General features: G+C 42.2%; 1 protein-coding gene across 3 annotated transcripts; it reads right to left on the bottom strand.

The window, feature by feature from the left end:
- Nucleotides 1-66: 66 nt before the first annotated feature.
- Nucleotides 67-27,886, bottom strand: inppl1a (inositol polyphosphate phosphatase-like 1a). 3 transcript variants are annotated; one of them, XM_013273868.3, is made up of 27 exons: nucleotides 27,340-27,886; nucleotides 19,891-19,954; nucleotides 19,271-19,418; nucleotides 19,095-19,176; nucleotides 17,127-17,273; nucleotides 16,397-16,493; nucleotides 15,404-15,493; nucleotides 14,055-14,156; nucleotides 12,484-12,634; nucleotides 12,200-12,306; nucleotides 11,391-11,493; nucleotides 11,097-11,293; nucleotides 10,263-10,380; nucleotides 9,751-9,847; nucleotides 8,972-9,110; nucleotides 8,781-8,880; nucleotides 7,832-7,920; nucleotides 7,657-7,738; nucleotides 7,462-7,551; nucleotides 7,120-7,233; nucleotides 6,552-6,728; nucleotides 6,307-6,462; nucleotides 6,028-6,112; nucleotides 3,626-3,712; nucleotides 2,792-3,503; nucleotides 2,381-2,514; nucleotides 67-2,267 (listed from the first exon to the last, which is right to left on the bottom strand). In XM_013273868.3, exons 1-27 carry the CDS (start codon nucleotides 27,522-27,524, stop codon nucleotides 2,168-2,170), a joined length of 3,753 nt encoding a protein of 1,250 aa, XP_013129322.1. In that variant the 5' UTR covers nucleotides 27,525-27,886; the 3' UTR covers nucleotides 67-2,167. The 3 variants fall into 3 exon arrangements, with proteins under 3 accessions (XP_013129322.1, XP_005454411.1, XP_013129323.1); XM_005454354.4 differs by having other exon boundaries at nucleotides 6,037-6,112; XM_013273869.3 differs by having other exon boundaries at nucleotides 16,403-16,493; nucleotides 27,340-27,885.
- Between the last annotated feature and the right edge of the window lie 36 nt (nucleotides 27,887-27,922).

The following is a 27,922-nucleotide window of genomic DNA, read 5'->3' as shown; positions in this document are numbered from 1 at the left end:
CAGGTCTACAGCTTCCAGCTTCCTCTGCTGACGACAAACCAAGAGAATGAGTTCATTTTTAAAATATGTAAGGGTATTACAATTTAATTGAATAAAAATACATGGGTGAACAACTTACATTAATTTAACACAACCGACATAGACTGCATGAAGAAACAACATGAAATGGAGTGTCAGATAAAACAACAAGTCTCTTTTTTCCACACACACACACACACACACACACACACACACACACACACACACATCACTGAGAACACTGAAAAGGCTCAAAAAGACTTAAATTTAACACAACTGAACAACAGATCCAGATCCAGAGTCTCTGTGCTGTGACAGTTTGGCCGTTAAAGGATTAGACACATTGTAAAAAACAAACATAAGAGGCGAGTAGAGTCAAAGGTTATAATTCAACAGTGTATTTGGGTGGGAGGGGGCTCTCTTTGAGGTGTGAATGAAGGTCTCATTCACAGAGTTAGAGATGAATGCTTTACTATGTTGACAGCAGTAAACACACATGACATTCACATCTTAGTGTTGGTGATCCACCTTAGAAGGCGGCAGGTGTCAGGCATGTGGAGGTGAAGTCACATCTCTTTAAGGTCTTTTCTTTTTTAAATTGAAATTATGAACAAATAAAAGTATCCGACTTTTAACTGCTTGAAAACTAAATCTAAAAACAGATTTGACTAAGGAGTGTAACCGCTTTTACTGGCATATTCGTCCTGTGTTCCGCAAGTTTCCACGGTCAGATTTGTGGCGCAACAGCGCCATCTGCTGCTCACATCCAGAAACAGTCGCCCTCACGTCGCACCTGACCTGCAGAAACCTGAGTTTTCTGTTTTCAATCAGTTGACAGCGTCTCCCATAAGACTAAAAGGTGCCATGATCCTAAAGCTAGGCAATGCGTCGAGTAATTTAAGAAAAAAACAAACTAAATGACATCAGTAAAATATCAGAGAGAAAACAAATGTTTTGGTAATGAATTAGTTCATGTATTTGGCTACGTTAACCAATTCCCTGAACACTGCTCCATTTATATATTTGAAAATGAAACGCAGAAAATGTGCTGACATGTTTTAAAGACAACAAACAACAACATAAATTTTCTTCTGTGAATTCAAATTCAGCATCTTCACAGTCAACATGTGAGAATGAGAAATGTACTTTGCTAAAATCATTTACATATTTCACCTTGGTACAGCATTAATTACACCATTTAGCCTCCTAATTTTATTGGCCTATACTGACTGTTTCAATAACAACCAGCTGCAACAGGCCACTTAAATAAAAGAAAGGGTGAGTTGACAAGTTGATGGCGAACACAGTCACCTAACATGCTGCACCCAGGTGGAATACACCTTTAGCTCTAACGGGGTTAATTTGGTTTGCTCGAGATTCCCTTTATCATTAAAAACATTCATAAAACCATAAATACAGACAGACACTCAGACAACACAGGCGTCCACTGAAACAACAGCGGCCTGCACATCATTAACTGAATACACAAACTGAAAAAAAACGTGTTTATCTCACTTTAGCCTGACTTTCTAGTTTCCTTTCCATCACCACTTCCTGCTCTCCTCCATCACACAAGTGAAAAGGTTCCTCCGCCCGAGCTCTGGGGCGGATGTTACTCTCGACTGTTCTAATTATTCCCACTGATGTCTTGTTGTGACTACGAGTGGGAGGAAGAAAAATCTTAGACTCGGAAGAACCCAGTGTTGTTAAAAGAGTCCAAAGCGAGGGCGCGCAACAAAGGTGGTGTTTTCAAAGCCCTCTTTTCTCTTTCTCAAAGCCATCCTCTGTTGGAGGATTCTCAGGCCGAATGGAAACAAGCTTTAAACGCCAGCTTGAAACTGCAGGTTGGGTCTGATCTGGTCTCCTCTCTGGATTCAAAAGCCAAAGTTATGTAGTGATGCTCGAAAGACTGAAATGATTATCATTAAATAAGGCCACGTGTATGACGACAACACACATACAGTACATGTGAAAATCAAAGGACGTTGGTTCAGAAAGTGTTTTTGAAAGTACAAATGGAGTGCAATTTCTCTCAGAAGGCACAGTCTGGCATCGATTGGTACGTTCCAGCTCGGTTCAGTTGAGCTGAGATTGAGCCCGGTGTGGTACCAGGCCGGTTTGGACTAATCATGGACCAGTTTGATGCAGTCTATTTCTGCTGCTGCTGCTGCCTGAGGCTCTCAAGCAGGATTCGCTTGTGGGCGGGGTCGTGCACTCCCGCCTCCTCCAGGTCCTCCTCAGTGATGTCACTGGAAAAAGGAGGAAAAGAAAAAAAAAAAAAAAGGGAATCTAATGATGAAGCACTTTCATTTTATTTATTGTTGCATTATCAGAGGAAATAAAAGTCTAGATCTCCATGTACCTGAGGAACTCCAAATCGTCCCAGCCGTTGTGTAGAAGACCCTGCTCATACCGCTCCAGGCCCAGCCTCTGCAGCCACTCGCCCACTGACGATTCCCCCACAGACAGAGATGAGCTACTGCTGCCCCAAAGTGCCTGCGGAGGAGAAATGCAATGCAGGAGCCACTAAATGCAGGAGCCACATCATTTATGCTAACAACATTACTAAGAGCTTAAGACTGCCTCTACTTTTCACTCTAATAAGGTGACACATCTTACAGTACAATGCTTTGATACTTAACATCAAAGTTGAAGATATTTGTGTTTTTGTGAGAAACTGTACAAAAACTGGAGTCACCTGAAAGAAAACTATGCAACAATCACAGCATTGCTTCGTCCAGCCCCCGAAACTGTTTTACACTGAACCGCTTACCTCCTCAGGCATGTCCTCTGCTATACTTTCTGTGATGGGATTTCTCGGCGGGAAGGTGCGGCAGGCATCCAGACCCAAACCCATCGGTTGCCCTCTGAGATGAGGCGGTGCTGAGGGGGCACGAGGAGGCTGTCCAGGAAACTCACTGTCACTCAGTGTCTTTGCCATCTGGAGCACAGAGCACGACTGGTCGTCCAGTGCCCCTGCTCCAACTCCAACTCCTCCTCGCCTGAAAGCATCTCCGTGGGCAGCGGGGCCAGCTGCGGGGATCCTGACCTCAGCCAGGTCCGGGTAAAGGGTGCGAGGTTTGGTGAAGGGGGCCTCGGGAACCATCTCCAGGGCTCCCTTTGGTAGAGGAGGTGGGGGGAAGTCAGGAGGAGGTCGATTCAGTGTGCTTCCAACACCTCCTCCCTGTGCCCCAACAACACAAGCGCCTCCATCGTCTTCTGAGGAGCTCTCCTCGCTAATGGCACGAACCTGTCTGCGTGGGTGAGGGGGCCCTGAGGCTGCGCCGGGGGGTTTGGAACGCGCCCCGGCAGAGGGAGGAGGCGGTTTAGCTGCCTGGGGGTTGGCTGAGGTAGGAGAGGGCAGAAGCTCAGGTGAAACGGCTGCAGCTGACTGGTTGGGAACGCCCTCCAGGATGTAGTAGGCAGGATTATTGTAGCTGTTCTTGCTGATAGATGGATCGCTGTCTGATCCGTCCTGTTTAGGTCTTCATAATAAACACAAAAACAGTTGTAAAAACTCTTTTCATCTGCCCACATCAACAATGCATCAGACGATCTAACCTAACATGATAGTTAAGTGTTAAGTGAAAGTGTCTGTCATGAGTACCTTGCAGCCGTCTCCTCCTTGCTGTTCCTTTCTCCCTCTTCACTGAGCTTTCCCAGCTCTCCGAGTGGCTTACGAATCACAGATGGCCTGTTTTCAAAACACATCGTAACAAGTCAGCAGGCGGGACAAAAGAGAGAAGTCACGACAGTTTCAGGACATTCCTAACACGATGTTTGCAGGATGTTCGAGTAGATATGTAGATAACGCACATATGGAGAGAATGCACCCTACAGGTGTGTTTAGTTGCCATTCTGACTCAATGTTATAGCGTGTGACACAGCAGACTATCAAAATGTGCGAGGTCTGTTGACACAATCTTTTGTTGCTAAGGGCAAACTCTTCTAATAACTAATGTTCAATAACTAATGAATGTTGTTTAAAGATGCCATAGTGGTATTTCTGAAGACTGCATAAAGATTCAAAGAAAACATAAAAGACAAATTTTTATAGTAAACAAAACAAAAACATGAACATGTGGTTTAAAATGTGTTTTGTGTCGTTCTCATTAAGTCACACTGTGCAGGATAATCAAGCGTCATCTCTATCAGTGCTTTTTTTAATGCAGATATTCAATATAATGCATAAATACATCTAAATAGAGATAAATACTAGGCCACCTACACGCTGCATGTACAGGATTTGCTCAGGTGTGGAATCCCATGCACTGAAGCTCCTGGCGCATATTTTGTATTGTGATGGTAATGCCAGAGGAAGTGTAGAGTTCTGAGTCAGTAAAGTGAGTGTGCCTCAACACTTGGAGATGTGCTCTGTAACTCTGTCCCTGGTCTGAGTTGCTGTGGATTCTAAAAACATCCCCACTGCATTAACACCGTTTACAGGTAACTGTTTAATCTCTATAAGGGAAGAAATATCACAAACTCTGGTTTGTCTCTCATTTGACTCAGTCACCACACGCCCCTAGCTGGTCGCGTGCACATTCGCACCTCGAAGCGCGTCCAAAGCGAACTGGTCGCGCTTAAAAATATGCAATTTTCACGCGCGTGAAGCGGAAATGTGGGAGGAAGTAGTGCCAGACGGTATGTTTGCAAGACGGCAGCTGTCGATCTAGCATTTGAAGAGAGAGTGTCCCTTCTCTATTCACTGTGGAGAGCAGAGCAGCGGTGTAAAGGACCCTTTACACATTAGTCATTACAAAAACTTATTTGAAATAATATTAAGATGCTCAAACAGAAAAACATTAAACATAAATATATAAAATATAACTATTTACAGAGAGACAGGAATAAAAAGGACCCAGCTTAAAGTGGAAGAGCCTCAGGGAGAAGGAGGAGAAAAATAAGAACATTGTTTCTGCCCTGGAGAGCCTGCTGCCTCATCAGAAAACTACTGATTGCTAGAATGAATGGCTTTGGCTGGACCTGCCCCTTTGAACTAGGTCAGAGCATCATGTCACCAGGCTCCTAATTGGTTGTCGCGGCGTGACTTGACGGAGTTCAGGTTTTTCCAACTCGAGCGGTAGACGCGATAAGCGCGAATGCACAAAATGCACCACACAAACTGCAGCACGTATTTTACTTCGCGCTTCAAACGTGTCAGTCGCGCTACTTGGTTGCGCGAATCAGGCAGAAAAGTGTTTTCGCGACGCAAATCTGCTTCTGAAGTTTCATCGCACTCGTTCATTGACTTTACATGTAAACCTGAAGCTCTGGTCGCGTCTATCGCGTTCGGTGTGAACGCACTGTAAGTAAACCCAGGGTTTCCCGATCTAGGTACCAGCACGTTCACATGAAAAGGTTGGTGTTGGCAACATCTGACCAATCACACTCATTATTGTATCAGCAGCTGAGTGGCTGATTTTGCAGAGTAAACTATAATATGATAAATCAGGAAAAGCACCAAATATGTGTGCATGCTATAAATCTTTTGGTCAGTAATGCTTTAAAAGAGCTACTACGTTAATAAACATTAGCCTATTTGAAGGAAGGAAGAAAAGCCTCAATCATTAAGGAGAATCTGATGGGTTATAATCAAGTGTTTTTTAAAATAAGGTTCAAATTTCCATGAGACAGTTTTAGTTTTTAATCTTTCAGCTGCAGCCTTGACTTCAGACACTATTAAAAATCTTGATACCATCCTAGCATCTGCACACAGAGGTGTGAGAGATCTTTCAGGATTGGTGATGCAACTAAATCTGTCACCAAGTGGTGATTTCATACCTGTTGATCTCTAATAGGTCCAAGTTACCCACTCAAGAAGAAACCCACTCAAGGTTAACCCTGAAGTTACCCGGCTCAGCTGTTCAAACACATTCATTAACAAACTCACAAAAAGACCTGACTGCTCCGACTCAATCCCTTAAGGTTTTTAAGCACTGATATTTAGGTACACGCCAGCACATCATCAACAAAAAATCAAGTGCAAAAAAAGTAGAGTGTACTGACTTCACATACTCATGCCCCGATCTGCATACCACAGCAGATTTCCCTTTAGGTCCACTCGTCTCATCCTTATCCACACTGATCCACTCTGAAACACAGCAACAAAATCAGTTTTAGAACTAAACATGACATGCTTGTAGCTTTAGATCCATCACTTGTACATTTCCTGTCTGCAAATTTGAAAAAATGCAGACAGGAACTGTTCAAGTGATGGATGCGGCAAGCTTGAAAGACATTTAGTATCTTCTCTCTCTGCAGGTAACTGGTGTTAAGCTGTATTACCGTACAGTCGCTCCCTGGTTCCCATTCTTTCAGAGGGGACTCTGACCCTCATTGACCCTCGGATATTTCCTGTTTCCTCCCCACGGTGAGACAGGTAGGTGTGGAACTGTTGTGCTGTGCTGCCAATCATTGACTTCAGAGCCAACACGCACTCGCCTAAAAATAGTGGGGAAGATTTGTTAGATTCCAGGAAACTAGATTGCCTTTAAACTTGAAAGAACCACAAGCACAGACAATCTTTATACCGTAGGACTCGTATCCATCCAGTGATTTCACTGTTAGCAAGAGATGCTGATCCTGCAGGTACTCGATCTCTGACAGAAGAGGTTTGAGTGTTGTTAACTGCTTGTTGGACCAGCCCACGCGCAGGAAGTTGACGTTATCGCTGCTCTGACTGTCGTTCTCGTAACTCTTCTTAAACTCTAAGGATGAGAGACAGAGAGAAAGACAAAGAGAGAGAGATGCAGGGACGAGAGGAAGGGGAAGAGGATAAAGGGAAGACGGTGGGGAAAAGAGCGGGGAGAGGTTTCAGGTACCCATTGCATTTTAATTTAAAAGTACATGGTGGACAGGTGGCAGGAGCACAACACAGGTGAAAAATGGATTTTATGGATTCTAGTTTAAAGGTAATACTGACTGCCTGAGACCAGGAGGGAGGGAGAAAGACACAAATAAGAAGAAGCAAACACAGTTTTATTGCATCCATTCTGGCTCACGTTGCTGTACTGCAACTCCTCCTGTCAGACTGCTCTTTATATTTATGTCTATGAGCATGAAAGAGTCACTGCAAAGGTGCATTCACATTCACCTCACCTTCCAGACAAGTGGAGTAAAACTCAATGAAGAACTTGGTCCTGCTCGCCGTCTTTACTATGGCCTCGATGCTCTCAAACTCGATGTAGGCCTGCTCTGAAGACTTTGGCAAACCTGCGCAGAAGGAAGATGGAAAGAGACAGAAAGATCTGTGTGGGTTGTGCAGACAGGCATGTATTTAATTACTCACTTTTAAATGTTACCTGTTGAACACGGTGCGCTTAAATAACATGAACAGTAATAATACGAATTCCAAAAAGATTGTGGGAGGAAGAAAAGCGAGATAAGGCAAGAACAGGAAGTAGAGGAAGTGACAGAAAAGAAACAAAATAAAATTTGTACCTTTTTTGGAGACAAACTGGGAGGTCACCCCCACCTCAAATGTAGCAAATACAGGGGAATGATCACTGGTCACAACATCGTCTGTACAGCCTGGCAAAAAAAAAAAGCAAAAAAAAAAAAGCTTTAATTTCTGTCCACTTAGCTTCATTATGAGGTGAAATTATGAAGAGATTTTCTTCTTCTGATGATCCTCACCATAGGAGTTGCAGACTATGTGTGTTTCTGGGTAAGACTTCCATAGAATCCTATCGCACCACGATGGAACATTAGTCCTCATCTGGGACAGACGGAAAAGCAGAATTATCAGGATGAGGCACAAGAACAGAAAGAATGTATCAGAGGCGGGTCCGACGTAAGAAAGGGAACGTACCCCTGTGGCCTTCTGCTTCTGCCAGACATACGTGTCTCTCGATCCTCGTTCGTAACGGTAGGTGGGCGGAAACGAGATCTCTTCCTCCGCTGCACGCAAAGAGACATCACCCACTTCAGCAAAGGTTCGAAGTGTAGCATTTCATAACAATATTTATAATTTTGATACAACAACAGGTGCGATTCGCAGTATTTATGACCCCGGGTTAGCAATCATGACCAAGTTCTCAGTAATCTGTTTGTATTTAAGGATTTATTACATGGCATTATGGATCATGGATAGCATTGCAGGACAACAGCTGATTTTTAGTTACCTACGAAAACAAATAATCCCAGTGATATCACACACTGATCACCACTGATCACAGTGTTAGTCCAGATGTCAGTGCTTTGAGTTAAGATGAAATAATGTTTAAAAGTAAAAAAGGCTTCAGCAGTGAATGACTGAAATTACTCACTTCAGAAGATAAAACAACTCCACACACCCACTCTATCGTTTGGATTAATCATTAACATTAAAAAAAGGGTCCAAGTTCAATTCCAGTGTAGTAAATGTCAGCAAACAGCCAACGTCTGTTCACTTTCTCAGTAAAAATCATAATTATCCAACTTTGTTTAACTCCACATTCCCCCCCCGGTTGTTTACACCCCCCTGCAGTGGCTCTGTGCCCCACCACGAGGGCACGGCCCACAGTTTAAGAACCACTGAAGTCTGGAAAGAAAAACCAGAGCTGATGTTGAACTATTCAGGGAACAACAAGAGTGCTGAGCAGGTGCTTTTGGTAAATGTGAGTCATCCCTTCAGTTGTGTTTATAAAACCACTGAAACTCTGCTTTAAGGACAGGAGTCTTTTGTCAGTGTTGATTTTTCACTGTTATTACTGTTATATTTCTGTACACTGAAACACATCCTCCTCTGACTCATGAGGATATTCATAACCAGCACTAACCAAAGCGTAAAAACACTTTATTCTTCTCTCTCTCCAGGTTGAGCTGGTCCACTTTCAGCAGGGGGTCAAACTCCTTCCTGTTAATGTAGTTTAAAATCTCCTGCACACACAAACACACACGCAAAAAACAGGGTCAGACAGAAAAGTTTCATCCACGTTTTGGAGGCTGTCTGTGTTTATTTCTGCTTCACCTGTATGTCCATATCCAGCCTGTAGTTGAGGTCTCCCAGCCAAAAGAGGTGCGTGAAGCGCAGTGAAATGTCAAAGGAGCTCAGCTGTTTGTCTCCTAGTGAAAGCAGCCGCAGGATATCAAGGTAGTTCTGGTTCCTCCTGCAGAGGTCAAAGGTCACACATAGGAAGACGTTTAAACAAGCTTTCACTAAATTATAATGAAAAACCAAACCAAGTTCACACTTATGGCAAAAAGACACAGCCTCTTTCAATTATTATGATTAATTATTAGATTAAATATTGATTAATATTATGAATATTACCCAGTGTCACTATTGATTTGACAAGAAAGACAAAATGCAGAAAAAAACTAAACAAAAACTAAACGCATCTCTGATTCAGAAACTTGTGGATCCACTTTTAGCAGCAATAAACTTGCAGTAATTGTGTTTGTATGATTGTACACGTATACGCTCATCTCTTTAAGGTCCTGCCACAGTATTTAAGTTAGGTTGAGGTCTAGATCTTGACTGGGACATTGCTGCTGTGTTTGGGATTTTATCCTGCGTTCCAAAATAAATAATCAGGGTGTAATATGTCATGTGCTGCTGTTCAACTAAGGTTGTATTTACCTGATTCTAAGATGTGCTAAGGACCGGATGATTTTTTTGAATTATTTCCTGATATGTAAAACCTTAGAATTTAAAGGGGGTGTGGTTTCTTTTGCTGTAGGAATTCTCTGTTGTTGATATTGAGAGGTTTAAAAATTAAAAAAAAAAAATAAGAGTGTGTTGGGCACCTGGCAATCTTTTCATTCCCTGATGTCAAGTGACAGTTGACAAAGCCAAACGACGTCCCATTGAACATGAAAGACACGCCCACTGCTCCTTTGTTTCCTAGAAACCATCAAAGCAAACATTAAATCAACATACAGCAAATTAAGTGCAATTACAAGCATTACTTAACAGAAATGTTTAAAGGGTCATCGGGGATCTGGCTGTGATCAGTTTTATATTAAAATACGAGAAACAATGAAAGGCTCCAGTTTGCTGAGCTGAAGTAAATCTGTATTTTTTTTCTCTTACGAGTTCAAGATTTTTGTGAAAGTTTAGATTTTAATTCACATTTTCTTACTAAAACAAGTCACACAGTTTTTAATCCTAGTGCAACTAACAAGTGATGCAGTCATGAACACTGCTCAAGGAGGCCATTGTTTAGACAGGAAATCAGGGCTATTTCCTCCTACATTTGAAGCAGGAAGCAAGACATAGGAAGGAATAGCAAAGACTGAATACAGAGTAGAGCCGTTACCCAGAGTATTGGCGATGCCCGTCTTGACACTGGACATCCCAACGTGGCTTATCCGATTCTCGTGTTCAGGTTTCACCAACACAGCAAGTTTTATGTTCCACAGAGTCTGCACGGCGATCTACAGACGAGAACGAGACGCAATGAGGAACCTACACTCATCATTTCTGCATTCGCATCATACAGAAATAGCTTTTTTCCCTCCTCATCTTCAGTTTTTTCCCCCTTCAAACGGTGTCATTTTTATGCAAACCGCAAAAACTTCTGCTTGTATAGAGACAGTCCTAGTTCTATGTTTGTTACAGGAACTAAAGTGTGGACAGGATAAAGGAAAGTTGTGTGGGGTCATTTGTAACCTCAAAAATAACTGTGTTTTTTTAAGGCTTTGAAGTTATTGTATTTTCTACAGCAATTCTTGTATAACTACGCTCACAATAAAATAATTTTCAGATATTTCAGTAATTGAAAAAGCTGAATCAGAAGCAGTCACCAGTTTTATATTTTGGTGCTGAAGTCATACAAGCATACAGTTTTAAAAGTTTTAAAATGTTTCTTTTCTGATATTAGTGAAACATAAAAATGTAGTTCTGAAAAAAGGGTCAGAAGAGAACTGTCCCATGTGGGACATTTGTCTTTTTCTAAACATGACCACTTTCGCATAATAAAACCAGCACTCAAATAAATAAATAAACTTTTTTCTCATCAAAAATTCAAGTACAACAACAGTCAGTTTAGCACCTAAAACAGCTTGGTCACCTGAGGGTTAAACCACAACACCTCCTTATGTTCTTCATACACATTCATCAAGCCATAAATAGACTGGTTTTCTTTCCTTACCGGCTTATAATCCAGTTCTGTCTGTTCTTTCAGCAGCGCGCGCAGTGACTCCACCCACTCTCGATCGCACACTGAATTTTCCTGGCTGCCAAACACATACAGGTCATGAGGGATGGTGACGGTCATCTCGTCCAGTGTCTTCCCGAGACCACGACACAAAACCCATGAGGCCACGTTTTTGGGTGCAGGTACAGAGCCTAAACGACAGGAAAAAAGGTCAACCTGTTCACTTTCTCTTGGAACATTTTCAGATGTATTTGTAGCCATTAAGGCGAGTCATTCAGTGTGACTAACCCATATTCCAGGTGCCTATGAAGATGGAGATCATGTCTGGCTCGTCCTGGTTGGAATGTTTGTTCTTCATCAGCTGCAGCAGCTGGCAGAACGCCTCCCGTTTCTGATACAAACACACATCAGTGAGTTTATGATGCCACTGAAGTTCCTCTGAACACTTTTACATTCTATGTGCTTACCAACCACGTCACTGGTTACACTCTGCTAATAATACCAGCTCGGACCCCCTTTTGCTTACACAACTGACTTAATTCTTTGTTCTTCCCTTTTTCAAACCATTCTCTGTAAACCCTAGAGATGGGTTCGTGGGGAAAATCCCAGCAGATCATCAGTTTCTGAAACACCTAGATCAGCCCATCTGGCAACAATAATCACACCATGTTCAAACTTCCTTAAGTCAACTTTCTACCTTACTCTGATGCTCACTTTGAACTTCAGCAGGTTGTGATTATCATATCTACATGTATAAATACTATGAGTTTCTGCCACATGATTGGCTGATTGGATATTTGTATAAACGAACAGCTAAACAGGTGCACATTACAACATTAGCTCACTGATTAACAGCAGGTTGTTTAATTGTGTACAAAGCGTTTCAGTGGAGACTGAATTCATAGCAGAGAAATGCATATAAGCCTGTGCAATAAATCTGGCATTGTTACTGCAAATCTGATTACGTAGTGAGGCAGAAAAGGGATATGAGAGAGGATTTCTGCCTCAGTTTGAATGCTGCATGTTAACTGTAAGTCGTCTGCAAAAAAGCTGTAAAATAGCAGTTTTATGTGTCCATATGTTTCTTGTGTGCAGACCTTGGCACTAGCAAAGATGAAGTCTTTCCTCTGGCTCTTATCCTTCTCCTTCTCAAACACAATGCCCAGTTTATTTTGCACCCGCTGAGACTTGATCAGCTGACGTACTGAAAGACACAGAGGCGAACAGACAGCGGGTTAGAGATGGGAAGTTGCACATAAATTCAGGGAAGAAAAGGTCATGTAACAGATTTGGAGGGTTAAAGAAGGTTCAAGTTGGACGGTGAGATTAAATCCTATAATGGACATCCTTTTTTCTGTGTGAGTGGTGCCCTAATCCTTACTTTTGTCATGCGTGTAGGTGATCCAGTCCTCTTGATTGTCCTTCACCTTCTTCATTACAACCAGCCTTCCTCCCTCCACGTCCACAGACAGCGTGTACTTCTGACTCTTTCCGATCTTTGTCAGCTCTGCCAGGTAAACGTCGAGCTTCACCTGCAACGAGGCACAGGAGAAAGTTTAAACTCACTTAAACGCATACTAAGCATGCTTCTGTAAACCGTATGTGTCTACTGAGATAATCTACCCTCCACCAGGGGTCTCCAAAACGAAGCACAAACGAAGCACAATACTACAGATGCTGCTTCATCTGTAGTATTAGATCTACGTTAGTCATACGCAGCCTCAAAGATGAGAAAACGCATGAATAAAATGTTGATGATCAAAGTAAATATCCAAATTCTGTTTTTAGATTCATATCCACAAAGAGAGGTGATCTGATTCTATTCATAGAGAACCTTTCTTTCACACATCAGTTATCTGGGGCAATTTGAGGTTCAGTGTAATGCCCAAGGACACTTCAGCATACAGACTGGAGGAACTGAGAAAGACAGGCACCAAACTGCCAACCTCAGTTAGCAACCCACCAGCTTCTTTGCACGCGTATTTTGACAAAGTGCGCTTTTTTTTTGATGTATAGGTCTTACTAAGAACCGCAAGACTGGAAAAAAGTTTAAACAGATGGCGTACACTCACTCTTACTCTGAGTCACTGAATGCCTCTGTGTTTGGGTGTCACAAGGCGGATCAGACACCGCATCTCCTTAGCGTAGCACTTGTGTGCAACAGGAAACTACTGAAAGGATGTCGCCACAGAGAATGCAGGCTTAGCCAACAGCCAATATTTCAATCAGGCATCTTTCGACTCATCTCTCAACTCTGTGTCACCTCCTTCCCCCACGCCCTCCCTGACATTTTTTCCTTCTACCCTTTTCACACTTAGTTCACCCCTTTTCTCAAAGTGAAAGTCATTTATATCATCTTAACATGTTCCTTTTTTTCCTTTTCTCAGTCTTCCTTCAGCATTAACAATTGCATTTCATGCAGCTGGTACTTTTCATAATAAAACTGTTCCAATCTTATACACAGCACATCATAACTGTGGGCTAGCCTCACTTAAATTCATGCTTTTACAAGGAAATGTGATAAAATGCTACGATAGTGATGACGTAAGCTGGAAATTCATTTCAAAAACATTCTTTTGGCCTCACATCACAGCTGCTGCTAAAATTCCTGTGCTGAGAAACGCATGCCTTTTTAGCCCACTTTACTTCAGTTTATGCCTGCCACTGCCTGACAATATCATTTCATAAATTAAATACAGAAAATAAATCTCAGGGTTTCCTACACACACAAAAAAGAAAGAAAAAAAAGAGCAGGAAATATGAAAGATTTAGGATTTTAAAAAAAGATGCTTACCCAAATTGGCAGAAGGGAGCTTTAATGTCCACAGAGCTATTTGACTTTAGGCGCAATACTTAATTTCATTTGCCATAATATTGACCTACATCACTTTGCAGTGAGGCAGCTGGTAATATGTATGTAGGCATGCATGTTTGGTGGATGTCGGTGCGTACCTCGAAGGCCTGCACAGGAATGGATTTGCTGTGACGCATGGAGTGCAGAGGAGGGGGGGAGCATGGAGAGGTCAAACTCATGTCCTGTAGCGCTTTCAGGGCCTGAGGGGTATCAGAAAGAGGCAAACACACAGGTGGAGAAACAATTCATATAAAGAACAGAATAAAAAGAGAGTCAGACGATAAGAATAAAAAAGAAGAAAACTAACATTTTCAGTCTCAGGGTTTGTGTCAGCAAAGAAAAGGTTTCCTATTTCCTGGATGTGATCTAACAGGAGCAGGGAAGGTGGAACCAGTATCATTGTCCGGACATGTAGCCTTACTACACTGAGGCTATTTCCTCCCGAGGCAGTGAAAGCCCCCCACCCTCAAGTGAAGACAAAGTAGAAAACAGAGCACCCTATAAACAGGAGGTGAGGTTTAATGTGCAGCTGCATCTGAGACAATTGTGGACCTATGTGCTTTTCTTTATTTTCATTTATTATTAATATTATTATTCTCTTCTGGCTTTTTATAATGTGAAACAAAGGCATTATCTTTAATACAAGCATCTCAAACCTTGTGTTTTTAAATGTCTGCCAATCAGAAGAAACTTGGCTTAAAAGGGGGAGGAGATAAAGCACCTTGTTCTAGACAGAGGAGGAATTTAGTGGCTGCACCAAGGGCCTGTGTAATATAAATAAGGGTTATTTTGAACTGTGAATCATGGAAAGTTACTCTAGCCGACTCCAAGAATAAAAACAGTAACCTGAACATGAGCGTATTGGGTCCACCTTTCTACTTGTAAAGTCTCAGACTCTCATTAATACATCAGGTCTTTGCTGACTTGTAGGAGTGCTGAGGGAAGTCAATATATCCCAACCCTGTCTTTCTTTCTGGGTGGTTTACATGTGCTGTGTGTAAAAGCCTCAAAAGGAGAGAACGTCACATGCTGCGCTACAAGCACACCCTGCAGGGCTTCTAGACAGATGATCCATCATATGGAGAGGGTTATCTAAACAAACCATCTCCAAACTACTAGACTAAGTACATAGAGAAAAAAGAAAGTAAGGTGACACGAGATCAGATCAGACCACACCGATCTTCACACTCAACACTCACTTTTTCATTTATATTTTTTACTCTGATCTCAACTACAAAGCAATAAACTTTCATGACTTCATCTGGCCCCACTGAACTCTACTGTGCTGACAAACTCTTGTTTACAGACTGTAGAAACACCTATCAGAGGACTCAGAGCCGTGGCAGATCCTGCTACTGTACCACATTTTTTCCTGATGACTCACAAAGTGAAAACAATAGCCGCCATGTTGTCCATCACAGCTGTTAAATGTGCCGTCTGTGCGTACCTTCTTTTCTATGGAGGACAGCAGGTCTTTGAGAATTGCCAACTTGGTCACAAGGTTCTCCAGTTCCTGGTCTCCACCCTGATTCACTGACTGATGGAGACAAAAAAAAGACAATTAGAGTCCATGTAATCTGTAAAAAGAGTGAATGTAAAAAGAGCAGCCTTAAAACTGCACAGCAAACACACTTACTTATATACAGACTAGTCTTAAGGCTATTCAGTCTAAACCAGTCTAAAATCTGTTTTTATTCAAATTTTAGTCAAACTCATTGTCAGTCCTTACTTGATGACTAAAGTGACTCCGGAACTTCAAATCAAGGATTTTGCTGGGCCACTAATCGGCCCTACTCTCTGTCCAACCACACGAAAATGTTTTTAATTACAAAAAGTAACACATGCATGCAAAATATTAGAAGAACAGCATGTGTGATTCAAGTGTGTTAAAGTTAGGTGCGCGAAATCAGATTATATATTTTATTTGCCTGTTCTGTATACAGAAGCTTTTCTTAATACCAAGTTTCTAGCAGAAGCACTTCCAGGATATTTAAAGGACATCATGACTCGCACTCTATCTTCTCTGAAATGAAGCGTAAAGCACACCACAAGCGAGCAACCCTCAACTTTACAGGTTGTCGAATATAATAATTTTGGCTATGGTCTGGAAGAAGCTGGATAATCAGGGCTTTAATAACAACACTGTTAAGTGTTAAGAAGTTACCAAGGCTCTAGAACTGGGAGTATGTCAGGAGGGAGTGCTGCATTTTAAATTGTTGTTTTTGTGTGTGTGTGTGTGTGTGTGTGTGTGTGTGTGTGTGTGTGTGTGTGTGTGTGTGTGTGTGTGTGTGCGAGAGAAAGTAAGGGAAAAAATAATAAAATCACAGCGTGTAACAGTTTGTTACTGGTTATAGGATAATAAAAAAAGAGTGTAAGGTTATGTGATTGTGCAAACAAAGACACACACAACCACACACTTAAGAAAAAAGGCGAAGAGTACCTGTACCTGTTGGATCATTTTGGAGACCATGAAAGCGCTTTGCTGATCAAACACTTTAGACAGGATCTCCAGGCCTGACAGAACTTTATCCACCTCTCTATTTGAGGGAGCAGAGAGAGATTCACATATTTATCTCACAGCTTCTTTCTGCACTTATGTCTCATACAGTAACATTTCTGAAATCAAGCCGATTTCCTGCAGATCATCACAGTGTTTAAACGTGCAACAACAACAACAACAAAAATAGAGCTGATTTAAGGAAGCAGACAGCTCTGTGGGCCAAGAGGTGTGAATCTTTGGCAGACAGTCATCAAGGAAACAGAACATCACACTACATAATGTAGTGCTTTACAAATGCCACAGATGCCCTAAATTAATGGCACTCATAACTGCCAAAATCCTTTTTATGTGTCTTTTAATCCACAACCCACCAGTCTGTACAAGCTCTTTAATTATAATGATATTTTTAAATAACAAAATGTAAAACAAAACAAAGACAGGAACAAATATTAAGCAAATTATTACATTTAATGCCAAATTACAGATAAAGGTGTTTTTTAAAGTTTTCAATGTTATATCTGATAAATTTCTGACTTCTTGGAGAAGTCAGCTGTGATAGGTCAAATTCAGTGTGTTACTTGCCTAATAAATACCAGTATGATTTGCAGTTTTAAATTTGTTTTGACAGCTTTCTAAAATATTGCACATGTGCAGATGTGCTGCTGCTTACCCATTAAGGCGTTTGCAGGAGGCCACTAGTGTCTTGTTGAGATGAGGCAGAGATGAGGCCCCCTGTTTGACTGCTTCGAGGTCCAAAGCGTAGCTGCCCTTCAGATACTCGTGGGAGATGGTGCTCAGGCCATTAGCTGCTGGAGTACTAAAACATATTCAAAGAAACCATTTATAACCATCGCCACCACATGAACATGATTTCTAAATGCTGGTATGTGTATGAAAATACAAGAAAGCTTCAAATAATACACAAATGGTTTTGGTGTGTTCAGGGAAAAAACAACAACAACAAAAAAAAGTTTTAGTGCCTCCTCTGGGCTCCATTTTCTGTTTTTTTTTAACAATATATTAGGTGAGAGGTATAAAGTAGCAGTGAAAGAGCAATAATACAAACAGGAAACCAATGTAGGACGCAAGCTGCAGTGGAAGAATGACTTATTTTTATCCATACCTGTGGGTAGGAGGGAGAGCTTTAAGACAGGCCTGTATATTTCCACATTATCTTATCTTATTTTGCCTTTTATAAACTAACACCTACTGCAGCTTTGACGATGGGCTGCACATTTTATACACACGTTTTCCGCTGCCTTCGGCAAAGTTGCACCATAGTAATTCTGTAACAGCATGACATGAGCATGAAAACATGTCACGTACTTCACATGTTGGGGCTTACTTTGACCTTTTTACCGTTCATTTTTTCGTCTGCCATATTTCTTGATTTTGTTTATTTGCTCTGTAGTATTACATTGACGCATTTACTGCTAGAAGTCACACGGAGCTATTTAAAGTTCCAGGTGATACTTTAAAAAAAGAATTGTTGCTAAATCTGCAGATGCTCCAGACTCCTTATAAAGGAAAATAAAGATGGACGTCACAGTTTGCCAGACGTAGGATGAGTGTGTGCGCCCGTCAGCGAGAGAGTTGGCATCTGTGCAGTCGTGACTTTTTTTTTTTTTTTATATAAAGAGTCACATACTTCCTCTGAGCTAAATTATGCCCGCCTGAACACTCATAGACACCCTGGACCACGTGAACTGGCAAAGAGCCAACCTATAAAAAAAATAAAACACCTTTTACAGACTAATTTTCTGCATTTACAACCCTTTCATACGATCCACACCGTGGCTTCCATGTAAGCTATATTTTGCTGTACCACGCAAAATCTGCAAACCTGAGGATTTTTAAAGGACATGCATGTGTGCTCCCTTCACTTCCTCTAAACTGTAATGCATTTTATGCTCATTTTGCATTGTTGATTTCCTTCTATGGCAGCTCGACAGATGACAACTAAAATAACTGAAAGGAAGATACTGTTTCACTGGCTGACACTTTAACCAAGGTTAGGTAATGCAGAATTTTCTGTTACTTCACCAAATGTTGTGTGAAGTGGTTTGGTCCCCACTGAAAAAAACTGTAAAAGTGTATTTATGTATCACACGAGGGAAATGTCAAAAATAGTGCACATTAGTATTAGTATAGTATTAGTAACTGACAGGGATTTGAAATGTACGCATGTGTGTGCGCCCGACAACTACAGCCCGCACCTCATCAAAGCCGCACACCATCTGTGAACAGCGTGGTTTCTAGCAGGATGTGGTTTACCTTCGTAATGCAGACAGAGGGAAGAAATATGTGTAAATGAGCGTGCATGAAGTCGTGTGAACGAGTGCTTTTAATAGTTGATAATCTTTGTGCGTGTGCGTGTGTAGGCATATAAACTGGAACAAAGAAAGTCACTGAGTTACGTGTGTGTTCATATCACCATAATAACGTTTCCTTATTATTTGTGTGAGCATGTGTGAGATTATGAGATTTTTTGCAATACATAACTCACAATGAAGCGACATACTTCCTCTGTGTCTGCTTAAAAGAGCGACGCGGTTGGTGGTTGCAGGTAGTTTGTGATTAAGCTCCCTACAGCTGTAAACAGGACACAATCAGATGCTTCTCTCTGTGGACTTTGTACCTGTCTGTGGGTGTGTCTGGTCCAGGGGGAGTGGAGGTGGAGGAGGAGCGAGGGGGGAGGGGCGGCTTCTCATCCTCTCCATCTACCAGTCAGAAGTACACAGAAGGTCACAGTTAACATGCGATGACGAGGACACCCCATCTGGGCACGTGTGTCTGCATTTGCTCTGAAATTACCGGAATAGTCCCTGTCGTCACTGACAGCTGTCTCTTCTCTCTCCACGGGGTAAAGCAGGGTGGTGACCAGGCCCTGGCTGGGCTGCAGGTACAATGACACCAGCTCTGGCAGAGTCTTAAACCGCTTAGGCTGCACGCCCTGAGAGGTCTGAGAGCGAGAGGAAGGAAGGGAAAGAAGAGACAGATGCATTAAGTTCATCCAAACACCGTGGCTACAAGAAGTCACATTGCCCAGCCTTCTGGTGGCCTCGATTGTTCCACAATGAATGTTCTGTAAGCAATTGCAGCCCTGTAGGCTAAATATAATTCAAACCAGGAAGAAGCCACAAATTCAATTGCATGAATTAAAATGAGACTTTTCAGCGTCACAGCTGAAGACCCTAAAACTCATACAAACGTGAGACAAGACAGCTGTGCTGTGGCCACATGATCTGAAGCCCCATGTTGTGTTTCGTGTGTGTGAGGTTGCTGGTAGCCGGTACTTCACAGCTGCTGAGCACAAGGCACAAAGACCCTGCTGTTGGTGTGTGTGTATGAGAGAGGGAGCTCAGAGCCAACAAAAGCATCTCTGCCTGCCAGCTGCTGCTGAAAGCACGAGTGTGAGAGCGTCTTTACTGTACCTGCACTGCCAGAAAACCTTCGTCATCTGGTAATATCCTGTATGTGTGGACGTGCTTCTGAAACCTACAGGCAAAGAAAGAGAGTAAAAAGAAGTCAGGGGAGCAGAATCAAAGAGAGGACAGGGGCAGAAAGTGGCAGCAAATGAAGTGGAAATAAAACACAGGCGGACGCAGAAGAACAGAGAATCTTTTCTATTTTTTATGACTCTATGTAAATATGAATACACACACACACACACACACACACACACACACACACACACCACTGTACTCGACCTTAGTGGACAGTATGTGTGATTGTATGCACGGGAGTGAGGAGGGTTTAGAAAGCGTAGCTTAAACCTGTTGCTGTCTGTCACAGTCAACATGCTTTATACTTACAGTAGGATGGTACAGTAAAGCAGAGCTGAGTGTTTGTACATCATAAAGTATTGACAACAGTTAAAAAACACAACTAAAATGGAGTAGACGCCAGAATCTAAATGATAAATTAAAGTACGTCTCTGTTGCCTTAAACCACTGCAAATCAGACTGATTTGACTGAACCCCAGGCTCCTTTTTCTCCCCCATCAACCAATCACAGATCAATGTTCTGACACTGCGGCTGGCCCAGGCGTGACTCCACGCCCACAGCCACAAGCTAGAGCTTAATGATTTTCATGCCTGCGCTTCTGCCGGTTCAGTGGACCGACCGCAAAACTTTTAATTTGCCAAGCAAACATTGTGGTTTTTGGTTCATTAGTGTTCTCAGTTCAGAAGTTTGGAAAAGTTTCTATCCTAACACCAAAGTCTTTTTTTCCTAACTTCTGCTTCAACGCCATGCTTATTTACAATATGCCTGTGTGTATAAATGGAGGGAGGGATAAATCCATGTCGGGAATTCAACACCCAGCTGCTTTTCCGGCTTTTCCAGGTCAGTGTCCTGCAGGAGCCAAAACACGGACTGGAATAAAATATAAAATGATCTCAACAACAATGTAGAGGAAAGTTTTCAAAAACAAACAAACAACAAAACTAAACACACATGCTATCCCAGTTTACGTATCTGTGCAAAGATGTCAGTGAACTTTGTATTTGGTGATGCTTCTCACATCCCTCTCAGACCACCACGGAAATGTGTCCAACTCGGCCACCACAGGTCATCGACCGATTCACAGTTTTGATCATGACCAGATCCCAACGTGGGTCACAGTCTGCTTTAGCTGTTGGATGTTTAACTTGGTTTTTAAATAGCATTTGTAGGAAAACGATTGGGCCCGTATTGAACTTTTAATGGCATCTTAAAACAAATCATTTTGGGAGCTTCATCGTTGACATGCTGCAGAATTAACTAATGATTTTTGATTTGCACTTGCAAAATCACTATTAATTCAAACTTCTGGACTTGGTTGTTAAATAAGCGGTTTAACTTTTGTCTCACAGCAAGAGAGTCCTGGTTTGAACCTGGCAGGACCGTCCTGTGTGGATTTTGCATGTTTGCATGCTTGTGCAGGTGTTCACTAGGACATTCATCTTCTCCTGTTTATAAAAAACAAAAAAAACATACTAGATTAATGCTGCTTATCACGGAGCAGGAAGCTCTTGTAAAAGAAATTCTTTATCTCACTTCCTGATCAAAAAATTAAAAATTATATAAGCACTCCATTTAAGATAGACTTTAGTAAAACAGATTATTTTACACCCAAGCGGAAAAATGCAAAGCTATTCTAGTAATGCCCAAGAATTTTTAAATTTAGGAGCTGAAAATGAGCAAAATGTTGAACCGAGCACAAGTTCCCACGTTGACTGCATTCATAAACAGCGCATTTGTTTGCAAATTGTTGCAAATAATAGCTCCATATCAGCTCAAACTAACAGGACCAGATAAATGTTTGCTCCTCTAAAATCAAACCCACATTCAATCCTTTCACATTATAAACACAATAGCACGAAGACCGAGTGGCACAAAATCCATATGCAAGCGTCACTGCAGTGTACAATGTGTTTGTGTGCCTCTGTGTGTTTGTTTTCCTGTTGGCAGCTGATGAGATTCTCTGCAGGTCTGTGAAGTAAATACTATTGTTTCAGCGGCCGCAAAGTTAACAGAGGGGAAGGGGGTCAGAGAAAGAGAGTGAGGGTTGTCGTGAGCCAGAGATAGGCTCGCAGTATACAGCTTATGAGTGTTGTCAACAATGGCCTGTGTGAAAGGATAAGGACTACCCTACTGGCTCCCTCTGTTCTGTTAGTTTAGAGGGAAACCTCTTCTAAGAATATACACAGCATGAAACTGTCTTCAAAGCTCAAACAGAAGCCTATCTTGGCAAAACCCAACTAGGTTTTCCTTGAAATGCAACAATCAAAAGCTAAGATTACTCCTTACAGCCTACTCCGTCCTTGTCGTCATGTACTGCCATCAGTGCAAGAGGCCATTCCTGAACAAGCACAGTAAATACTGTGTGTATTACTGCACTACAGTGTGACTTACAATGACAATTCATTTCCTGATATCACTGCATTGCTAACAATAGCACTATGGAGAGGTTGTTTTTTGATTAAGACACTTCATGGAGAATGTGATTAACAGAGAAAAAAGAATATTTGCATAGAAATATTTGGTATGAGCACAAACAATGCTCTCCCGGATATATGCATACTGCTTTTTTCCCCCTTTTATGTATTTGGCAGGCATGTTGCTACAGCCAACTTGGGAAATTACCATCGCTCTTCTGGATTTAGAAGAGCAATGAATTTAGATTTAGGATTTAGCCTCGGTCTCTTCTGTCTATTCACGTGACCGCTAAATACATAATTAATACCCATTCATGCACCGCAGCCCTGAACTACCAAACAGAGACGTATGTGAGAATGCAAATGTCCTACTCATTCACTTTGGACATTAAATGGCCTTTAAATTGCCGGCTAGCTACTGGAAAGTCTGTGTCATGTCCAGTTGCCTCCATGTGAGAAAAGTGGAAGTAATACTGCGGTCAATTCACAGCTAGCGAGAGGAAAACATTCAATTCAATTCTGTTTTATTTATATGGCACCAATTCACAAAAGCCACTTCAAAGGACTTTACAGTGTGAGGTGAAGAGCCTACAGCAGCGGTCCCCAACCCCCGGGCCCCGGACCGGTACCGGTCCGTGAGTCGTTTGGTACCGGGCCGCGAGAGTTGAGGCTCAGGTGTGAAATGTATGGTTTTCAGGGTTTTTATCGGTTTTCAGCGTTATTTTGTTAGCGTTTTTATCGTTAACTCGGTTTTCCTGGGTCTTTTCACGTGTGTTATGAATAAATCTTCTTTTTTTCGGTACCGGTACTAGTTTTATTTTGTTGTATTTATCCGCAACACCTTAAAGGCCGGTCCGTGAAAATATTGTCGGGCATAAACTGGTCCATGGCGCAAAAAAGGTTGGGGACCGCTGGCCTACAGGATTGAGAGAGAAACCCCAACAATCAGACGACCGCCGATGAGCGAGCGCTAATCAACAGTGGAAACTCCCTTTTAACAGGAAGAAACCTCTGGCAGAATCCGGCTAAGGGAGGCTTCTCTCCTGAGAAGTGTCTGAAGCAGACCATCTCCTTTCCATTCCACTGTTGCCAAGTTCTCACTCAAAGGACGCCGTATGATTGTTGGGGTTGGGGTTTTCCTATTATTCTAGGGTCACTACCTTACAATATAAAGGCTTGAGGCAACTGCTGTTGCATGCATGACATGCATGTTAGGCTACCTGTAGGTGTGAATGGCTGTCTCTCTGTGACACCAGTGTTAAAGACTGGGGTATACCCCACATCTCGCCGCATGACAGCTGGGATTCGGGACCCATACTTTTTTTTAACTGGCTTAGCAGGAGAAAATTAATGGATAGATGAATGTGCGCAGCCATAGTTGGTAGTAATAGTAATGATGGTTCACTTGGGAGGCAACAGCAAGTACAAACTGATGAACATAGCAAAACAGAAAATACATGTGAAAGTGAACTTGAGTCTTGTTTTCTGAAGAAACTGACAAGCTAAATACATTTTCTAAAAGAAGAAGATGTGGTTAAGGAGAAACGAGCCTCTTTCAGAGAGATTTTTCACTCAATGACAACTGACATAAGGACAGTAAAAACGAAACAGCAGATATTGTTTCAAAGTACTTAGATAGGCAATATCAGACTAAATGGAGAGGCATTTTCTGTGTACTGGAAAGAAGTTTAGAAAAAAAAGGAGAGATTTGAAAAGTCTACAAAGAGCAAAACACAGACTTTGTATGTGAGGAATGTCTTCACACAAACCTGTATGTTTCAAATGCACACACACACACACACACACACACACACACACACACACGCACACACACACAGGCACACAGAGGCATCCCGAACCCTGGCAAGTTAAGACGTGTTAAACTGATAGTAAAGGCCATATTCCTGACAGCAAAAACAGAAAACAGCTGACAGACAGGGACAAGCATACACTCAAAACTATTAGCATATAAGCTCATCTCACTGCTGGCACCTTTCCTGTCTTACACAGAATCTTAAAATGTGTAAGCCAATGATTTTACTGAACTGTGTGCAAATCATTGACAGCATCAACATGCTACATTGGACTCATACTGCATCCATGCAAATTAAAACACTTATAGCTCACAAATACTAAACACGAGTATTAAACTTGCATGCAGACACACAAAATCCAAAGTCTGTGACTTTGACACTATAAGAGGAAGTGAAAGGCTAATGCTTGGCTAATGACAGTATCAAGAGTCAGCCAGTCGAAACAAGTGGAAACACTTCCTAAATGCACCGGGGTCTCCTAAGACCTCAAAAAGGAAGTGTGTGTGTCCCTGTCTAGAAGTCACACGTCCGAGTTTGAAAAGACTTGAACATGTCGGGTAAAAAACACACAAATCTGTGGCTTGTGCATTTCGTGGGTGTCCACTGTGTTTTCCACTGAAAGAAGTCACATTCGTACTCATAGGACTTTATTTTTAATTCTGTAAAACAGAATTAAAAGCAGCATTTCAGTGGATTAAGTGGGGGGTATAGTGATCAGGTGGATGTGAGATAAAGAAAACATCGAGGGGATGTGCTTCACTCACAACAGCCCTCTGAGTGTCCAAAGTGGCACGCTGGCCCTGTGACAAAAAAAAAAAAAGTGTGCCGTTCGATGGTTAAACCTTTACACACATCTGCTGATTCACATTTTACTTCCTGGAAACGCTGGTTTACACAGCAGCGAGTACAAAACTTGACAAAGGTGACAAATAAATGTCTTGTCTGACCATCGAATCGTTTTCTCTTTAGCTGCAGGCATTACTGGGAAACACCAAGTCATCCGTGTTCTCAAAAAGTGTACCCACAAAGCCACTTCTTTCTGGTTTCCTAGCAGCACTGGTTCATCTCTGTGAGTGGCCTACAAGGGTGCTTTGCAAATAATGTTTGATTAATCAGTGCGATTCCCACTCACAATAAAATTCACACAGAAAATGCTTTAGAGCAAATATGCTCCACCTTTATTTTAAATCGCACATTCATCCTCTTCTTTGTGGGTAATATATGCACATAATTAATGCTCAAGCTTGGGTTTCTTGGCGAGTAATGAATCGCACACACGCCACTATGAAAGTGTAATTATTGAAAAGATATGTATGTACATTTTGTCAAACTGTTTCTGACATTCCCTATTTGCACTCAGAATCAAATTACTTCTCTTTTTTTTGTTGCTCATGTGAGTCATTGTATTCAAATACAAGGATTTTTTATTCCCGGATCGTCATCCGTCAGAGGCCTTCCTCTAAGCTGGAAAAAACTCTCCAACTTACCACTTGCTCTAATTAGAGCCAACGTGGGAAACGACGGGCGTACAATGTCAACAATGAAAAGCTCACCTTTGAAGATTATAGCAGTTTCTGTTCGTGTTAGTGCCAATTCTTGCAGTTAGTGTCATTTGTCTCAACGGTACGGTAAACAGTGAAACTCTGTCATCTTATTTTTGTGTATGTGAAACCAAAACTTCTGGATTTTAAAACAACATTCGTATTGTTTGTCTGTAATTTGCCTGGAAGATGTTTTTCCTTTCAGAGATGAAACAAAGTCAGTACTGTGAAAGGTGAAAGGGGAGAGGAAGGGAGAGGTGGAGGCAGGAATAAATCCGGAAACTAATGATGCATGGATGCAAGGAATGCTGTTGGTCACAGAGTGACCCACTGAATGACGAGCATGATCAGCGGTGAATGCAAAACGGACTGCTTGTCCTTGACTCCACGTTTCTAAAAGGCCAGCGGTCAAGGACATATCTGACCTACTATATGCTTTTAAAAGAGATGTGAGAATGCGTGACCAGAGCAGCAATCAGTTTACATAACTAAAAAATATTGCATTATATAGCTGCACTTTCCAAAAGCCCAAAAAGATATCTGATATTTTTGGTTGACATAACAGAGGAAGCACTATAAGTTGTGATTATCTGACTTGCTTGCTTTAAAAGAAGTTAGTATTCAAATTTTTGTGTATTGAATAAGGTCACCGTTTCAATTCTTTTGCAGTCCACCAGCAGGTGATATATATGAGCTGTATACTACATCTGTAAACACTACACACACAGGGGATTCAGCATGGGGTAAACTTATCAGATAGGGGATGTAGGTGAAGTGAATGTCAGGGGCCTGTTATTTCTCTGAACCTGAACAGTGTGTATTCTATGTGTGTGGCTGCAAGTCGTTTTGGTAATTTGTAGTTAAACACCCCTTTCCCATGGTTCATTTAACATTGCCTCAACCACTGTCGACACTGACAGCACTGTTCCTGCATCAGTTCCTCAGGTGAACACATGTTACACATGTAGGTGTTTGGTGGAAAAGTCCCCATTGTGTAATGAATGGGCAGTCTTTCATCATTTGTTTAACACGGTGGATGCCCTAACTCCCTCTAAGTACAGACGGTCTTAACTTTCCTATGATATTGTGTCATTTTATGATATACTATGTACAACTCCTCGGATAGGCCTATTCTTTCACCACATCTCCGACCTCAAATTAAAGCAAAGCTTCACCAGCCCATGCATGCTTATATTTACCTCCACGACCATTCAGTTTAATGTCACTGCTCACAGCCCGCAGGCTGATTGCAGCAGAGAGTCCTGTAAAAAGGGCGCTGCAGGCGACCACATCAGACACAAGACAGACAGGGACAGCCCTAAAGTTGTGTGCCATGCTGGGGTTTCACTGCAGGGCAGAAAGACAGTCTCTCTCTCCCTGTCTTTGGCTTCCAGAAGAAAGTAAACAAATTACTTAACACTTTGCTAGGCAAGCTTCAGCTACAGTTTGATCACGTCTACTGTAGAAAAGTTAATGTCGGAGTAAAAAAAAAAAGGAGCTTATAAAGTTTGCAGAATTACAGAGAACACACCAGGACCCCTTTTGGTCATGTGTGCTAGCTAAAACCAAGGTAAACAAAGCACAACGAGGCCGACGAAGTTACTTACAGTACACACAAAGCGTAAGCCCCGTTGACACTCTCACTGTCCCGCACCAGGAAGCTCCCGTCTCTACCGGCTCGGGCAAGCAGCTCCTCGGCCGCCGCTCGACTCAGGTCCCGGTGATACCACATCGGCGGTGCGGGGCCCAACGGAGAAGCCCCACTGCCGCCGCCACCACCACCCCCGGCCATGGCCACAGCCCTTCCAACCAGGTTAAACTCAAGCTGCTTCCCGTCTCCTCCGAAAAAACTCCCAACCCTCCTCCAGTATAGGAAAATGATCCAGCGAGAGAAGCGAAGAGAGCCAGAAGAGCAGAAAAGCAGCCGTTATTCCGACAGAAGGCAGGAGGCGCCACAGAAGCGACGGCGGGCACACAAGTTGTTAATTTGTTAAGTTACGCCGTTTGCGGCTGCTTCCTCAAAGGCTCACCGCCCTCCCCCTTCCCTTCTCTTCCCAGTCCCACGGAAATCAGGGTATGTAAATCCACAGTGGAGACCGGGGAGCAACAGCAGGACGAACTCGGTCAAGTCACCGCGAGGTCGAAAAAAAGCATTTCCTTTTGGGCGTTTCAAAATAAAACAGATTGTGG

This window comes from Oreochromis niloticus, linkage group LG14, assembly GCF_001858045.2.
Source record: "Oreochromis niloticus isolate F11D_XX linkage group LG14, O_niloticus_UMD_NMBU, whole genome shotgun sequence".
Taxonomy (NCBI): Eukaryota; Metazoa; Chordata; class Actinopteri; order Cichliformes; family Cichlidae; genus Oreochromis; species Oreochromis niloticus.
Note: the sequence above shows the minus strand (reverse complement) of the source record. Positions and strands in the feature narration are given on the sequence as shown.

Excerpts from the sequence above, each read along its gene's own strand:
- inppl1a (XM_013273868.3), bottom strand. The coding sequence starts at position 27,524 with ATGGCCGGGGGTGGTGGTGGCGGCGGCAGTGGGGCTTCTCCGTTGGGC. Across the intron at positions 12,635-14,054 it reads TTCCTGTGCAGGCCTTCGAG|GTGAAGCTCGACGTTTACCT; the intron begins GTACGCACCGAC and ends GCCTCGTTGCAG. Across the intron at positions 7,739-7,831 it reads AGAAGCAGAAGGCCACAGGG|ATGAGGACTAATGTTCCATC; the intron begins GTACGTTCCCTT and ends CGTCTGTCCCAG.